We start from the raw sequence: 18,134 nt of genomic DNA, 5'->3' as shown, positions 1-18,134 counted from the left end.
ACTGGCAGGGCAGAACCTGATGCGAGGCTTGATCTCACAAACCATGAGATCATAACCTGAGCCAAAATCAAGAGTCGAACGCTGAACCAACTGAACCACCCAGGTGCCCCTGAAACTGTTTTAGAGTTCAGAATCTCTCATATGAGATCATTATCTCCTATTCCCCTCTAAAGAAGTTTCCAACTATTTTTACAAACTAGAATGTCTCTTTAAAAGAACAAAACAAAAGAATATGCATGGTAGTGAATAGTTTTATTGCTTTAAGAAAGAAATGTATTTTTGGTATCATTAATACAAAATTTATAATATTTATCTTTATATAATTGTATATAAAAGCTATCTATAGAATACAACCTAAACACAAACTTAGAAGGATATAAAGAGTTTTCAAATATAAAACTTTTGTTCTATTAAAAAGATATTCAACAAAGTAATTATTAATACATTTGTGTGTATAATCATAAAAATAAACCAAAAATATTTAAAATCTTTATTAACCCAAATCAGAATTATAAAAATGTTTATCTAAAAAGCATCAATTTTGACATTCATGTACAGAAGTTGTTCAAGGACCTTCCCACAAATCATGACTTGAATCCTGGCTTTTAAGTAACTGGGCAAAGAAAGCTAAAGGAAAACGAGAGATGGGAATTAAAAAAAAAAAAAAGAATGGCAAAGACACAATGATTAAGTTTCTAGTCTGATACAAGAAACTATTTTTAGGAAGGAAGAAACTTAAAAGTGCTCAAAACAAAAAATATCAATGTCACTAATTACTCTTAAGTGCCATAAAACATTAGTTATCAAAATTACTTTTATTAAGAGTTGGCCACACTTCATATGCTACAGAATTACTATTATTACAGTGCCTTTTTCAATCAAACTTTCAATATTTATCAGTTATCTCTGTAATTTATCTTACACATGTACATAAATACCAAGAAAGCTTAAATATTTTTATTTACTATTTTAATCTTTTCCTTAAAGATGCAGGATTTCATCTCGCACCAGTTATACGGACACAACAAAGGTGAATTAAATAGGAACTGAATATAAAGAATATTTGATACCAAGACATCATGATCTGGAACAACTGAAGTTTTCTACCTCTTGCTCCATTTTCTAGATAAAGAGTAAGAAGGAAAAATAGTAACTTTCAATATGAAAAGTTAAAGAAACATTACATCTATTTTGTCAACAACCTCAAGAATATTATTAACCCATATATGATAGTGAAAATAGAAATTTAGTTCAGTATTTAGGACTATCACACAAACTGATATCACCAATGGGACTTCATTTAAATCCCTTTGAAATGAGTCTGAGATGCATTCGTCTTATGTTAAGTTCAAATAGTTATAATCAAGGCACTACTGTATTTCTAGGTATTAATATTTCATATTTTGTAGGTACTAATGTTACATACATATTATGCTATTTAGGTACCATGTTATACTTAGTAGATATACTAATTACTGAGTATATTATATACTAGTAGCTATATTAGTAGGTACCAGTAGTGTGTATAGTATATTATCATCCAATATCTATTTTTAAAAATTAGTACCAATGCTCACTATAAAGAGTAGGTAAAGACATACAGATTGATCCATCTTAAGTCTTATCTTTAAAAGAGCTTTATATCTTCATCAATACACACACAAAATAGAGATTTTTCATAGTCTTCTAATACAATAGTTGCAATGTTTTTTGAAGAAACACAAACTAGTGAAGTGCTAGATTTCAAAAAGCACAGAACTTGGCTGTGTCTAGAAATAGTCCATAATCCACATATTAAAAAATGGTCTTTAAAAATTCTTATCATCTTATAATTCCTTATATAGATTGGTTTACCTGAATAAGTGCTGTTTTGTCATAGTCCATGCGATGCTGATAAATACATTGGCTGATTACTGCATATAAATTCTCCAACTGAAAAATATTGTATTCTCGACTTTTTTTAACAACAGTCTTCAAAAGATTCTAAAAGAAAACACGAGTGTTTATATATATGAGAGATAAATTCCATGAGACAAGATACTATATTTTTGAAGATGTGGGGAATTTTTAGCATATAAGCCAGAGTGAGGGCAGACCTAGCTATTTGGTGAGACGTGGTGACACTGCTAGTGGCTCTGACAGTTAGCAACAGTTAACTCAGCATCATCGTTCTGTAATCCTGGTCGTCTCTGCCCTGGGGAACTCCCATCCTAAAAACTGTAGCTGAGGAGGTGTCCAATTGCAACTTTAGCTAGAAATCTCTACGGACAAACTAAAGTCTGTCAAAGAAATCTCAAAGATTAATAAGCAAAAAAGCAACATTTTTGCAGGGTATTTTATGGCACTGTAGGTACCTTATAAAGTGCAACAAAAAGAGCACATGAACGGTGAACTACCTCACTACTTCAGTTTTTTTTCTTATAAAAAGGCTTTTTCATATTTGCTCAATGTTTTTTCTTATGACTGGAATGGACTCACTGGATATCTGTGATGCTTCAAGTCTGGCCCTACAAGAATATGCCATGACCCCTCAGTTAACCAAAAAAATGCCAGTAGAGTTAAGTAAAAACCAACTAAAATGCTCACTGGTGATGGCCATAAAAAACAATGTATAGGATCAATAATGCAGACAAATATGTTAAGAACTACAATATCAATACACTAGCCATCTCTAACTACTGCTTTTATGAAAGTTATTCCATACCAAGTTCATCCTTTCATAAAAGGTCATTATTTATTGCCAAATTGATAAAATATACTATTACAAGTCATTTTTGGTGGCTTATGTTACTAATCTGCACAATGAAAGCATTACGATTTCAATTTACATACTTTTAATCGCTCCTGGTCCACAACAAGTGAGGGTGTAGGCTGGGAAAGAATTGCCAAAGCCTTTTCAACACTGATGAGTTGCTGTTGCTCTACTTGGGAACGTCTAGCTCGAGTCATTCGCAGAATGCACATTTCTAGGATGAAAAATGAACTATTATTTGGTTCACAGACATTATAATGCTTAACGTAAATATTAGGCAGATTACCTAGCAGGACATATTTACTAAATACAGACACTGATTCTGGTTGATTCGCTTTACTGTAAAATTAAGATACTGCCACTTACACACTCAAAAAAAAAAAAAAAAAAAAAAAAAAAAAAAAAAAAAAAAAGGGAGAGAGAAGTACTTCTCAAATTGAGTTTTTCAAAGCATCCTCAACAGGTTGAACTATTCTATACTTAGATACAAGATTCATAGACTTTAAGAGCTGGAAGGGACCTCAGTAATCTAAGAATTGCCAACTACCACCCATAGGCCTAATCTGCCCTACGGCTATAAATAAAATCTTATTAGAACACAACCATGCCCATTTTACATATGTATGTCAATGTTACTTTTCTAACAGAGTGGACTAGTTGTGACAGAGGCTGTATGGCTATTTACTATCTGTCTCTTTATAGAAAAAGTTTGCCTATCTCCAACCTAGAATAACCTAGTCACTGATAGATAGGAAAAATGAGGTCAAGAGAGGTGAAGAGACTTTTCTAAGGTCAACATACCTAATTGTTGTTAAGAGCTAGGACAAGAACCCAAATCTGCTGATATGTAAACAAGTACCTGTACCCCATTAAATAGTATCCTTTTTAAAAAGATGATAAAAGAAAAAGAAAACTCTGAATCCACATAAAACATACTGCCTCATATAGCCAGAGGACTAACACCTAAAATATCCACACTGGAAAGGCTATATCCTAGTCCATTATGCTATGGTTACTCAAACACACTAGAACTCATTTCAAGGAATTGCTTGATAAAAGGTTTCCCTACAGCCTATAAGCCACTGGGAAAAAAAAGTCTCATTAACATTATCAATACTTGTTTTTGACCAAAATAAATTTTGACTCTGTTACCCCTCTTTTTGCTTTTTAAGACTAAATAACGTTTGGCTTTTCCAAAACCCAAACAAATCTACTGCTAAAGATCCAAGAAGATTCAGACAGAAGACAATTCTAAATGAATAACTTTGGGAGCAGGATCATTACAATAAGTAGAAATAATCTTGGACTTAACCTTTAAGAGAAGCAGAGGAATGATGGGGGTGAGTGATGTTCTACACCACTCAGCTAGGATCACAGAAAACTGCTTCTCTTGCTTAAAAAGAAGAGGGTATCCTGCCAGTTTTTAAAAACTGTGTAGCCAAGTACTTTGCTACATGCTTTAGATGAATTCTTTTATTCAAGTCTCAAAGTATTTCATTACCTGACTACCATCCACCCCAATTTTGCCGATGAGAAAACTGAGACTGATAGGACAAGACCTTGCCCAAGGTCACAAACTACTAAGTAGTGGACTAGGGGTTCAATTCCAGGTCTATATGATGCCACACTATAGTTTTAGCAGTGATTTACAAGCTAAATAGCAAGTAAAGTTAATGCTAATTTGTTTCTAATTAACACCTGCAGTCTGAAAGAAAAGGAAAAGGAATAAACTGAAATGGTAATCAGTCATTTAAGAACTTTGAGTGAAACATCTTTTAAAATTATAATTAGTAAGTAGCTTGAGAAAGCCTTACCTTTAGCTTCATTTTCATCAGAAATATCTATTATCTGAGAGCCAGAAGCATCTCCGTTGCAAACAATTTTATCTTTCCTCAATTCTGTGCATGCTATAGTTTTCCCAGATTCTTCAAGTTCATGCTCAATATCACAAATACTTGAGTTATTATTCCCCAATTCTATTTTGCTTTCAGAGGCATTTTGCTGTTTCTCATTTTCTTCCACTGAGGACTCTCCTGTGTTTCCAGTCTCATTGTGGTCTACACTTGTGTCTTGATTTTCCTCTGTATCACTCTCAATCTTGTCATCTGTGACATTTTGGCTCTCATCTTTCACCTGTGAAATCCTCCTTCGTTTTGTTATGGTGCCTAAGTACCACTTTGACTTTTTGCGGATTTTCCTCTTCAACTGAGCTTCAAAGAATTTAAAGAAAAGAATAGAAGAACATTCAGCAATTTTCTAAAGTCCAAGTAAGTGGGGAAAAAATACCTCCTGATTTATATAAGAGGGTAGAGAGCTTGAGAAGCCACTACAGTCTTGTATGATTGGAACACAGAAACAAAGGTAGAGAGCACTGTAAGAAGGCCAAAAGAGGGCAATCACCTGTCACCCTAAGGAGTTTGGATTTTACCCTGAATAATTTTTTTAAAATCTTGAATAACTTTAAGAAGGTCAATTATATGAATTGTCCAATGACTGTATTACAAAAATCATTGTGGGAGGAGTATGAAGAATGAACTGGAGGAAGGGAGGGCAAGACTAAAAATAGCCTATACTTATAGTGCCTACCATATAGTGGGAACTCTTCCAAGCTGGTTTTTTTTTTTTTTTTTTGTTTTGTTTTAAATTTAAATCCAAGTTAGTTAACACATAGTATAGTAATGGTTTCAGGAGCAGAATTTAATGATTCATCACTTATCTAGAACACCCAGTGCTCATCCCAACAAGGGCCCTCCTTAATCCCCATTGCCCATTTAACCCATCCCCCTACCAACACCCCTCCAGCAACCCTCAGTTTGTTCTCTGTATTTAAGAGTCTTTTATGGTTTGCCTCCCTTGCTGTTTTTATCTTATTTTTCCTTCTCTTCCCCTGTGTTCATCTGTTTTGTTTCTTAAATTCCACATATGAGTGAAATCATAAGATTGTCTTTCTCGAACTTATTTCGCTTAGCATAATACCCTCCAGTTCCATCCATGTTGTTGCAAATGGCAAGATTTCATTCTTTTTGATTGCTGAGTAATACCTTCCAAGCTCTTTATGTGTGTACTGACTCACTGAAATTCCACTTTAACCTGATCAGGTTTGCGACCATTATCAACATCATTTTACAGCTGAAGAAACTAAAGATATACAGAGATTAAACATTCTGTCTGGGCTAGAGGCAGGATACCTACACTGAAATATTATTATGCTTGGGAGATGCATCCATACTGTGGCACACACTTCAAGTTTAGTCATTCTCACTGTTGTACAATAATTGATATTTCCCATTCTATTGTGGCTTTTTTAGTATTTATTTTTTATATATATTTTAAATGTTTATTTATTTTGAAAGAGAGTGCAAGCGGGGAAGGGGCAGAGAGAGAGGAGAGGGAGAGAGAGAGAGAGAGAGAGAGAGAGAGAGAGAGAGAGAGAGAGAGCGAGCGCCCAAGCAGGCTCCACACTGTCAGCACAGAGCCCAATGTGGGGCTCCAACCCGCAAACCAAGAGATCATGACCTGAGCTGAAATCAAGAGTCAGCCAGGCCGCTCAAAGGACTGAGCCACCCAGGCACACCCCCATTCTATTGTTGATGGACATCTGGATTGCTCCCAGTGTTGGATTATTATGAATACTAGTTCCATGAACATTCTTATACATGTATTTTGGTGAACATAATGTATGCATTCCTGATGGGTATATAGCTAAGAATGGGTTGTTTTAAAGAAGACATTTTCCACATCCTCAATTTACACACACACACACACACACACACACACACACACACTCATTTGACCAAGAGCATTCTGGTAGGTCAGCTCTCTTGCTGGTGTGCCTTTCTCATCCTCTTTTTCCCAGCTGCCTCCTCACATTTTTACAAAAGAAGGGGTTACTCTATCTCAACTCACTTACCCCAGGATAGACTAACCGGCAATACAAAAAGGGAACATCCCAACTCCTGCAAAACACACACACACACACACACACACACACACACACACACACACACACACACACAGTTTTAAAAATTTTGTTTAAAAGCATCTGAGATCTAACAAGGCACTGAGGAATTATGGCACCAGAATCTGGGAGAACAAACGAATAACTGAGAATCTAAGATCTGAGGAGAGTCAGACATTTATGGGGCTCAAAGAACAAAAACTAGAATTAATAAGAGCCTTCCAAGGAAGGGAGGCCCTGGGAAAACCCATAGGCTTTGGATTAGTGCCTGGTGGAGTTATACCCTAAGAATAAGGAGGAAAGGGACACAAACTGGAATTTACAGAAATGAAATTCAATTTCAAATCAGTCAATCCTGCAATTAGATGAAGGTGAACTGGGACTACAAGCGGTATATCACTATAAACCTGGATGTATTTCAACAATGCAAAGTTGCCTTAATACTAACAAAATCAAGGTAATTCATCACATTAATATAAATAGAGAAAACTAAAGAGAAAGTAAATGGCATCAGTAGAGAATAAAGGCTAGTTTCATAAGTAAAAATTACCCAAGTGCACTTACCAGGAGTACTGCAAGCCACAGGAGTACTGGGTGTCTTTAGTTTATCATTCTGCTCTGATTCTGATCTTTTATCACCAACAGAGGTGGAATTTTGCTTTGGCATCACATGATAGTAAGATGGGGCATATTTGGAGGAGCTACAACCTTATAAGTAGACATGGAATAGCAAGTCAAATGTCCAGATCTCAAAATTACACGAAGGATTAATTAAAAGAACTCAATACACTAAATGAGAAGCATCTTTTTCTGATGCCAAATCATTTTCCTACCTCTCTTCTTTCTAGATTCCTGAATTTCTTCACAAAGCTGCTCAAAGTCTTCATCAAGTTCTTCTTTAATTATTGCATAGGCAGTATCTCTTAAAGCACAGGCTCTATGTCTAATTAGACGATCTGAGAAATGAACAAAGAATATAATTTTAAAATTTCTTTTTAATAATTTCCCAAAAATAAACTCAACATGTTGGGCTAAAATTTTGGGGGGGCGGGGGGGGGGAGAAAAAGAAAAGAAAATCAAAATTCCTTTTTTACTTTTACCAGGAAGACTAAAAGTTACTGGAATTGTATTGTTCTGTTTTGCTGTTAATCTAATGTTCTGGATGTCAGATTTAATTCAGCAGACTAACCCCAAACAATTTTATTGCTCTGTCCTATCTAGCTCCCTGTGAAATATCAGAAAAAAATAGAAGAATCAATCAACAGCAAGACTATATAACAACAGGACAACAACAAAAACAGCAAGGAAGGCTGTATCATTAGTGAGCCAGGGATGTAAAAGAATTTTAGAAGATATAGAGACGATGTTACTGCATTGACAGAGAAACTAAACAGAAAGACAATTAAATAGCAACCCTATACAGGAAACACTGGAAAAGCCCCCTAAACTCAGAGTCCAAGCACTAAAAACTGGAATATGCTTTGAGGCAGACGGCAGGTAATAACTGAATGTAAAACTGCTTGAACACCTGGATCAATTCCCTCATAAGGCAATAAGGCAATATTCACACCCAGGTTAAGAGCTGACAGCAATAGCTATAGTATCAGAAAGATTCCTCAGGGGATTTCTAATTCGGGCACAGGCAAAAGTCTAAGCACTGATTCCCCAACTATGGTAGCATGAGCATCACTTGGAACCTTGTCAGAAATGTAAATTCTCAGGCCCTACCCTACATCTACAGAATCAGAAACCATGGAGATGGGGCCCTACAAGCTGCATCTTAACAAGTCCTCTCGGAGACACTGATTGCCTGCTAAAGTTTCAACACCACTGGTCTCAAGTAATTTTAGATTGTCATGATGGACAGAAGCAGCAGCAGCAGTATGACTGCAATGAAACAGAAAAAGTCCTCAGCCTTCACTGTAAATGCTTCCTTCTTTCGACAATTAAGAGGTGTTCTCAGGTTGGTAACCTGTTTCCCAGGGTTTACCTATAGAATTCTGAATTACAGGGAAATGCCTAGGGAAGATGAGGGTAAGGACTGGGAGGGGAAGAACAGAGAGCTTTTCAATTGTTGAACAAACTCTCAGTAGGTCCCTGTGCTAATCAGGCCAATTTATAAACACTTCCAATTAGAAAACAGAAAGCCAATGTACTGGGGAGAGAGTTAACAGGACTATTAAAAAAAAAACCAAAACTATCCACTGAGGGTAAAGGACACTAGCCACAAAAGAAAAATAGGAAGCTAAGAAAAAGAAGCACCTAAGAAAGAATATTTTTGGATATGAGTAAGTTTATATCAGATACATAGATAGATATATTACATATATGAACAAGTGTCATTAAAAATTCCCTTATTTTATAAATTTTATTTATTTTTTAAAGACTTTGTTTTTAAGTAATCTCTGCACCCAATGTGAGACTCAAACCCACAATCCCCAGATCAAGAGTCACATGCTCTACCGACTAAGCCAGCCAGGTGCCCTTACAAATTTTATTTTTTAATTGCCTGTGTAGGTGAGGACAGAATGGGTATATGTATAGAAAAGATCTAAAAAAGTTATCCCCAAACTTAATAGTGTCCACCTTTGGAGAGAGAAAATGGGCGACTTATTTTTTATTGAAGTGTAGTTAACTTATAATATTATATTAGTTTCAAGTGTACAACACAGTAATTCAATATTTATATATATTATGAAGTGATCACCATAATAAATCTAGGAGGCTTGGTTTTAAAAATATAGGGGCGCCTGGGTGGCTCAGTTGGTTAAGCGTCCGACTTCGGCTCAGGTCATGATCTCGTGGTTTGTGAGTTTAAGCCCCACATTGGGCTCTGTGCTGACAGCTCAGACCCTGGAGCCTGTTTCAGATTCTGTGTCTCCCTCTCTCTCTCTGACCCTCCCCCATTCATGCTGTCTCTGTCTCAAAAATAAATAAACGTTAGGGGCGCCTGGGTGGCTTGGTCGGTTAAGCGTCCGACTTCGGCTCAGGTCATGATCTCACGATCCATGAGTTCGAGCCCCGCGTCAGGCTCTGTGCTGACCGCTCAGAGCCTGGAGCCTGTTTCAGATCCTGTGTCTCCCTCTCTCTCTGCCCTTCCCCTGTTCATGTTCTGTCTCTCTCTGTCTCAAAAATAAATAAACGTAAAAATAAATAAATGTAAAAAAATTTAAAAAAAATTATTAGCAAGTATTATACATTACTTTTGTAATAAAAACTGCAATGGTCTAAACTAAGAAAATTCTTTTGAACCTTTTTTATTACAGGGTGTTTATTTTCTACTTCGAGACAGAACACTGATAAACAAATGAAAAGAAGTGAGGTTGTTAGTGATTCTGTGTCTCCTTAGAGGATACATCACACAACAGTTAATAAATACAGGTATTTTGGCATCAAAGAAACATGCATTCAAATTTTGCCTCTGTCACTTCCTGGCAGTATGATCCTGAATAAGTTTTCTAACCTAACTTCATTTTCCTCAACTGTAAAATGAGAATAATGCTGTATTCAATGGCATTGTGAATGTAAAATGTTTATAGTATATTACCTGGCATACAGTCAACCCTCACTAAATGTTAGCAGCCCCTGTTCCTGCCCCCTCCCTGGGGAAAAAACCCACTAATGCTTACCTCCAGGATCCCTATCCGGATTGTATTCTAAAGCATTACTACAGATCAGATCAATATCACTCAAATAGTCTTTCACAGTCAGATACTTGTGGAGATCAATTTTACTGATTACAGATGAAAGGTCCATTGGTTGCTTTATCACAGTGACATAATCAGGAACCTAAAATTCAAGCAAATCACTAAATGAACTCAGAACATAAAAACACTGGAGCCTAGTTGCTCTGCCAGGCAATACAGGGGTGAGAGAATAAATCTATAAGAAGTAATGATAATATATTAATATTAAACCTTTGACTCTATTTAAAGCTGGTTTTATTTTGTATTTACTCTTGTTCTTGGGCACCCATATCTCCAGTAATATCTTATACCTCTTTCCTTGTCCGAATGCCACCCATCCTTCAATGTCAACTTAAGATTTCACCTATTCAGTTTATTATTATTTCAGCTCATTCTAAACCGTGTAGGTTACAATAATATCATGTAGCATTAAGTCATTCTTAAATCACAAAGTTCACTGGCTACTCTCTGGAGGAAAGAAAAATGTGTTACATAGTTCTTAAGTCTCCATGTGCTTAGGACACTACTCCATATATTCCACACAAAGGAAAGAAGTTCAGAGTGTAGACAGGGAACCACATAAACTATTCAAATATTCTCTAATAATATTATAGTTTAGAACACATTTGATCCAAAGATTAAATCAATACCTCATCAGGGTCAACAGGTTTAGTAAATACTCTGAATCGCTTGTCAATAGCAAGCCTATGTGTAACATTTCTCAAGAAAATCCTCAGTTCTCTAAATGTATCTTCTTCTTGTTCTTCTAGTCGTTTCACTTCTTCTGCTGTTAGAGGTCTTGGCTCAGGTGGTGGTGCCACAGGGAGAACCTCCAAGGCCTGCAAAACTTCACATGAATGGAAGATTTTAGTTACTACTCTCTCATCATATCAAGGGCGACAAATAATTTGGTGCACACAGTAGCCAGGCTTTCAGGGGTTATCCTCCTTATAGACCCCAGGAATAGAGGATTTGAAACACTAAAGTGTTACCATAATCTCTATCCCTACATCCCTTCCTACAATAATTGGTAACTTATAATTTGGAATGCGAATTCCTAAGTCATTACCTCTTTTCCATTTTAAGATCACTTATGAGGCTATTAAAACTTTGAAAATGCATTATTTTCAGAACAAGAATATTCTACTAAAAAAAAGCTTTTTACTAGTTAATTTTTAAAGTAATAAAAAATTGTGTTATGTTTCAAATGTAACAAGTTTAATTTTGTTTAAACAGATATGTACAAGTACTCAGGATTAAAAAAGGAGTATGAGAGTGCTGCCCTAATAAACTGGCAATCTACTAAAGGAGTAAGTAACAGATAATTATCACATCTCTGTAATGTGATATTAGTATGAAAAAAGTACAGTGGGTCATAATGATAGAAAATTAATTTTGCCTAGATATGTTAAGGAGTGAAAAATGAGTTACAGTAGTAGGACAAATGGGTCCTTAGGCAGAGATAGGCAAATGGGGATAGAAGCATTACTGAAAGGGAGCAAAAGAATGAATGGAATTAGAAAAGGCAGGAATATGTTGCATGTGGTGTAAAGTTAGAGTGCTTTGCAAAGAAGGAGGTGGGGGAAGGAGGGGAGAACGAAAGTGCCGAAAATGGGCTGGGCTTTACTATGAATTCCAGCTGCAATTCTACATGGACTGGGAGTATACTAGGAAAGAAAGGCCTCGTATGCTTTAAGATCTTCAGTCTACTTTAATGGGAAGCACAGAGATTTATAAGCAGTAGAGGTATCAACCTAATGACTGGGGTTTTGAGTTTGTGTTAGAAGATGACGATGCTATTAATATTTTATTCCCACTGTCTTGGAATTATTATATATTAAACTTTGACAGAGAAACTAACCTGCTTTCTTTTTTGATACAGGAGGTTTAGCAGCTTGCTTTAGAATTAAATCTTCAAAAAATTTTGTCCGTTCTTCTTTACCAGGTAACTGGACATTAAAAATTTCTCCATAATCACGGATAAATAATTCTTGCACCTTAAAAGAGAAAATACATGCATTATATATGTGAATACACAATACTGTGTATGTATTAATCAATGCAACAGTAGGTTATTATACACATATTTCTAATAACCTGAACTATGCAATAAAGAGATGTTTTTAAAACACAGATCTTTTACGTAATGCTGGAGTTACATATAAATCGTGTATGCACAGATTAGCAACTAAAAAATATGGGATGTTCTTTAAAACTCAAGACTCTGAAGTTCACACGGTAACTGACATGGCAATGTTTTATTTCCAGGGTTTTGTTGAGATCAATTAATTCACTTTCACAACCCAAAGTGAGATAGGAGAAGGAGTGGTTGTTCAGTAAAAATAAAGGCTATAACTTTGCATAGGGTATCTGGGTGGCTCAGTCAGTTCAGTGTCATGTGGACGCTTGATTTTGGCTCAGGTCACGATCTCAGTTTGTGAATTTGAGTCCCATGTCAGGTTCTGTGCTAACAGCACGGAACCTGTTTGGGATTCTCTCTTCCCCTCTTCCTCTGCGCATGTGTGCGCTTTCTCTCTCTCAAATGAATTTTTAAAAAAATTGAAAAAAAAAAGGCTAGTGGGACCTGGCTGGCTCAGTCAGTGGAGTATGCAACTCTTGATCTGGGGGTTGTGAGTTTGAGCCCCATGTTGGGTGTAGAGAGTACTTACAAATAATAATAAAAAAAAATAATAAAGGCTAGAAATTAACAAGTGCTAGTGAGGATGTGGAGAAATTAGAACCTCTGTGCTGGTATGAATGTTAAAATGGTGCAGCCATTGTGGAAAACACGGAGTTACCACATAATCCAGTACAGAAGAATTGGGGGTAAAAAAACCACCATGCAACCTGATCCTTGTATACCAATAATCATAGCGGGATTATTCATAGTAGGCAAAAAGTAGAGACAATCCAAATGTTCATCATCAGATGAATGGATAAAAATGTGATACATAAATACAATGGCATATTACTCAGCCTTAAAAAGGAGTGAAATTTAAAAAATCTCTTTTAATGTTTATTTATTTTTGAGAGACAGAGTATGAGCAGGAGAGGGGCAGAGAGAGAGGAAGACACAGAATCTGAAGCAGGCTCCAGGCTCTAAGCTGTCAGGAGAGAGCCCGACGCAAGGCTTGAACCCACAAACCAAGAGATCATGACTCGGGCCAAAGTCGGACACTTAACTGGCTGAGCCACCCAGGTGCCCCAAAAGGGAGTGAAATTTTAATGCACGCTACAACATGGATAAAATCTGAAAACATGCTAAGTGAAATAAGCCAGTCACAAAAGGACAAATACCATATTATTCCACTTACACAGATATGTAGAATAGGTAAATTCATAGAGACAGAAAGTTATTATAACAGAAGTTACTGGGGGGGGGGGTTGGGAAAGGAGGATATGGGGAGTAACTGGTTACTGGGTATAGAGTTTCTGTTTGGGATGATGAAAACATTCTGGAAATGGATATTGGTGATGGCTGTACAACACTGTGAATGTACTTAATGCAATGTACTTTGTCACTGAACTGCACACTTAAAAGGCACTAGTGTACAGTTCAGTGACAAAGTACACTGCATATTTTACTGCCAAAAAAAAGGGCAAAAGAGATCCCCAAAGGATGTTTCTAGCCAATCTCACAACCCTTTCCAGTATTATTAGAGAATAATATTTATTCCTTGTGCGATGCTTATGCACTTTGTTTTGTGTATCTTTGACATCTAGAAGTTTACATTCATAGCTTTTGCATGACCTGATTCGCAGGGTCTTCCACGTTCCCATATTTATGAAAATGTTCCTAGTATGTTATATGAAACTTTCCTCCTGTTGTCCCAACGTCATTTATGAAAGGTTTCTATTTTTGTTAATTCATTTACTAAATTACTATGCAAACAAGAGTCTACCAGTGGACTATATTACATTAATTTGCCCATGCTGGCCCGAATTCCACAGTTTTAATTTTTAATTTTGTGGTATGCTTTAATATTTGATGGTCTTAGAAGCTCCTCATTGGTTTTTCAACATTTTCTTGGAAATTCAAGCACTTATTCCTTCTCTATTGAATTTTAGAATCCACCTATTTTGTTGGAATTTGTACCCTTTCCCCCTCTCTCATGGCTTGTAAGTTATATGCTGTATTTCTATTTTTTATTGTTATAACTGTTAACAGAAATACCTAAGTTTCTTTTTTCTAGAAAACTGTAAGGTTAATCAATATCTAGATGTCAGACAAAAATCTGAATGTGCTTTTATTTCCTTATTCTCCATTGCTATATCCTTCTTGCCATTATCAAGTTCAGACTAAGACCAACTTAGATTTAGTTTCACATTCCTTAAAAAATTTTTTCTATCACAATTTTGTGACAATAAGTTTTACTGTTTTCTTTGTTCACTGCTTCTTATATGCCACTTCCACAAAATAAAAATCCAAGAGAAATAATCCTTTAATAATTCTTTCAATCAAGGGTTTGAGTCATTGGTCATAGTTTCTTAGGCACTGCATATTCAAAAATATCTTTGTTTTGCTCTCATTCAAATGCTAACTTTGTTGGGAAGGAAATTAAGGTTTAAAATTATTTTCTTTCAAAACTTTGAAACTATAGCTCAGTTGTCTCCTTAGTAGCTAGTGTTACCAATGAGAAGGTAGAAGCAATTTGATTTTTAGTCCTTTCTAGTAGTATTTTTTCTCTCAGAAGATTTAAAAATTTTCCTCTGTACTTACATTTTCTCTTCTACATTTACTTTCCCTTCCCTATCATAAAGCCCATTAAACAGGTGTTAGACCTGAATTGATCTCCTGTATTCTAACTTTTTTTCCTGATTTTTCAAATCTCTGTCCTTTTGTATCAGATAGGGTAAGAATTCCCGGTGTCACAATCTCCCATCTTGCTAATTCACTCTTTATCTGTGTCTGCTCTTTTTCAAAAGCCTCACAGAGTTTTTACTTGGGGGTGCGGGGAGTTACTTCATTTATAACATCTCCATTTGGTTCTTTTCTACAACAGTCTGTTGGTGATACATGGATATGATTATTCATTGAGCTGTCCTTCTCAAATGCTTATTTATAAGCTCCTCTTTGCCTGCCTTTGAATTCTTGACTGTCCATAGCTGTCAAGCTATTCTAGCTTCTACTCCCAGTGATTATATGAAGAAGCTAGCCTATACTAGAAATAAAATTTACCTGTAATTTGCTTTCTGAGCACAGGGTTTTCCCATTCCTCCTGATCAGCCACAGATAGTCACTGTTCTGACACAGTAGTCTTTGGGCCCAACCTCACTGCTCTAGCTGAGGATGAACAGCTTTGCTGACTTCTGCCTGGTATGGCCAGAAGTGAAGAAAACTAATTAACTCAAAGTTGTCCAAGGGCTCTTTCAATTCCTTTCCAGCATTGCCTCAGCGCTAGAAACCATTCCCATCTTGGAAAGCAGTCCTCTCATGCACATGCTTTGAACTGTGGTAACCCTCATCAATCTAATCCCCACTGCTCTTTCATGGGTTCGTGAAAGTTGCTAATCTATTCAGAACATTCTTTCTCATTTTTCCCATGCTGCTAAATTGTTAAGGGTTCACTAGTGCTCATGGATATAGGTACTCTGACTACAATTCTGAGATGGACAAGCTCCAATGTAGCTAAAAATGGTACACAGTGTTCTCATTTATTATATAGCCCAATGCTATACAGACAGTATCAATGAACCACTAAAAACTATATAAGGCTCAAAGTGGACTTGCTTATTTATAGCCATATAAATTACATTATTCATTTTTTAAAATAAGCAATCCATGGTCCTGTGCCCACTCCACCCTACCATGCAGTGTGATACTGGGATGCTTTACTCAGTTTACAATTATATGCTTAAGAAATATTACCCCCAAAAAACAGAGAAGCTATTCTTCAAAGAAAGATCTTTAAGTGCAGAATTCCCACATTCTTGACAAAGTTATCTCAGATTAAACGGACTGCAGATTTTCAACCTCCCTACATCCATATTAAGAATGCTCAGCTGGGGCGCCTGGGTGGCGCAGTCGGTTAAGCGTCCGACTTCAGCCAGGTCACGATCTCGCGGTCCGTGAGTTCGAGCCCCGCATCGGGCTCTGGGCTGATGGCTCAGAGCCTGGAGCCTGTTTCCGATTCTGTGTCTCCCTCTCTGTCTGCCCCTCCCCCGTTCATGCTCTGTCTCTCTCTGTCCCAAAAATAAATAAACGTTGAAAAAAAAAAAAAAAAAAAAAAAGAATGCTCAGCTATTTTGTCTTGTTATCAAGAGTATAAAATTATCTCTCAAATTTCAAAATGATTAACAATGTTTTAACTGACAGTGAGTACAATAAGCCAATGGTATAATGTGGCTACTAAATAGTAATTCTTCTTTACTTTGTTAAGCAGAACACTGCTAGAGTACTTCATTCTGGGTACAGCTTTTCAAAGGGAATATAAAGACATTCAGGAGAGTGTCAGAATTCTGAAGAAACCAAAAATATGTGATGTGTGGCAGAGCCTATTATCAGGCCCATGTCCTCTTCTTCTCAGGCACACTGCTCTGTCATACTTCCTAGTCTCCCTTGCTGTTAGGTACAGCCATGTGAGGTTCAGCCAATGGAATGGGAGAGAAAATGATACATATCTTTCAAACCAGGCACATAAATGGGCCACTCCTTTCAGTGGGGTGGAGTAAAAGCAGGCTGCAAAGTCACGTGATGAAACTGAGAAAGTTCTCTTAGCCTAAATGTCTGGAATGACTACATGGGAGGAGGCTAAGACCTGAATGTAGTCACCTGCACAGTATAGTTAAGCGAGTGAGAAATAAACTTCTACTGTATTAACAACCCTAAGGAATATACTGTTATCACAGAAGAAATGTTTAGTGTGAAGAAGTTTGAGTCAGAGTGGGGAGATGCAAATAAACATAATAGAGCATTCGAATACACAAAGAGTTGTCATGATGAAAACAGACTTGACAGGTTCTAGATAGCACTCAGAAAACAGATAAAGAAATGGAAGCCTCTCAAAATAAGTTGATTTTTTAGGAATCAGAGCTAACAAACTGAATAGTAAAGAAAGTGTTTCACCAAAAGTGGAATATCCACATAAAAGATCAAGTATAAAGGAAGAGTCCAGAACTAAATTAACTAAACTAGAAGCTATTAAGAGTCTATAACATACACTTAATATGTTTCCCAGCTTGCTCAAATTCCAGCTGAATACCTCACAATTAACTATTAAAACAGGGCCATCAGGGACATCATTCTTGTCCTCAGATAACTCAATCTCATTTCCTTCTACTCTGCTCTCCACTCACTTGGCTCTAGCCACCCTGGTCTTCTTAAGCTATTTTTCTAACACATCAAACACACTTTTGCCTCAGGGTCTTTGCACTTGCTTTTCTTCTGCCAAGAACCTTTGTCCCTCAGGTACCCCAAATGGGTTACTATTTTACCTTTTTCAGGTCTTTGCTCAAAAGTCATCTTCTTAGGCCTTACTTAAGACTATTTATTTAACACTGTGACCCTACCACACTCTCTTGGCATTGCTTAGCTAAATTTTTCTCCATAGCAATAGGTTAATATTATACATTTTATCTATTTATTTTTACTTTCTCAACTAAGGTGTGTGTGAGCCCTAGGAAGATAGAGAAATTTTTGTATTTTTCAATGCTATACTCCATTACCCAGAACTATGCCTGACACAGAATAAGCACTCAATAAATATCTCTTTGATAAAATACTTGAATTTATCTTCCT

At 36.4% G+C, this 18,134-nt stretch overlaps 1 protein-coding gene across 3 annotated transcripts in view; it reads right to left on the bottom strand.

The window, feature by feature from the left end:
• Positions 1-233: 233 nt before the first annotated feature.
• ATAD2 (ATPase family AAA domain containing 2) overlaps positions 234-18,134 on the bottom strand; it is a 69,140-nt gene continuing 51,239 nt past the window's right edge. For 2 of the 3 annotated variants that reach the window (XM_025922493.2, XM_086695641.1), the window contains exons 20-28: positions 12,258-12,393; positions 11,047-11,243; positions 10,340-10,499; positions 7,544-7,666; positions 7,275-7,418; positions 4,567-4,962; positions 2,833-2,966; positions 1,855-1,983; positions 234-1,122 (exon numbers count right to left, since the gene is read on the bottom strand). In XM_025922493.2, coding sequence (XP_025778278.1) covers positions 1,078-1,122; positions 1,855-1,983; positions 2,833-2,966; positions 4,567-4,962; positions 7,275-7,418; positions 7,544-7,666; positions 10,340-10,499; positions 11,047-11,243; positions 12,258-12,393 — 1,464 coding nt within the window. In that variant the 3' untranslated portion in view covers positions 234-1,077. The remainder of the gene's footprint in view (positions 1,123-1,854; positions 1,984-2,832; positions 2,967-4,566; positions 4,963-7,274; positions 7,419-7,543; positions 7,667-10,339; positions 10,500-11,046; positions 11,244-12,257; positions 12,394-18,134) is intronic. The other variant, XM_086695640.1, reaches the window with a different exon arrangement.

Source organism: Puma concolor, chromosome F2 (assembly GCF_028749965.1).
Source record: "Puma concolor isolate L17-30 chromosome F2, mPumCon1.1.hap2, whole genome shotgun sequence".
NCBI classification, from domain to species: Eukaryota; Metazoa; Chordata; class Mammalia; order Carnivora; family Felidae; genus Puma; species Puma concolor.
The sequence above is the reverse complement of the archived record's forward strand: the minus strand, read 5'-3'. Positions and strand labels throughout refer to the sequence as shown.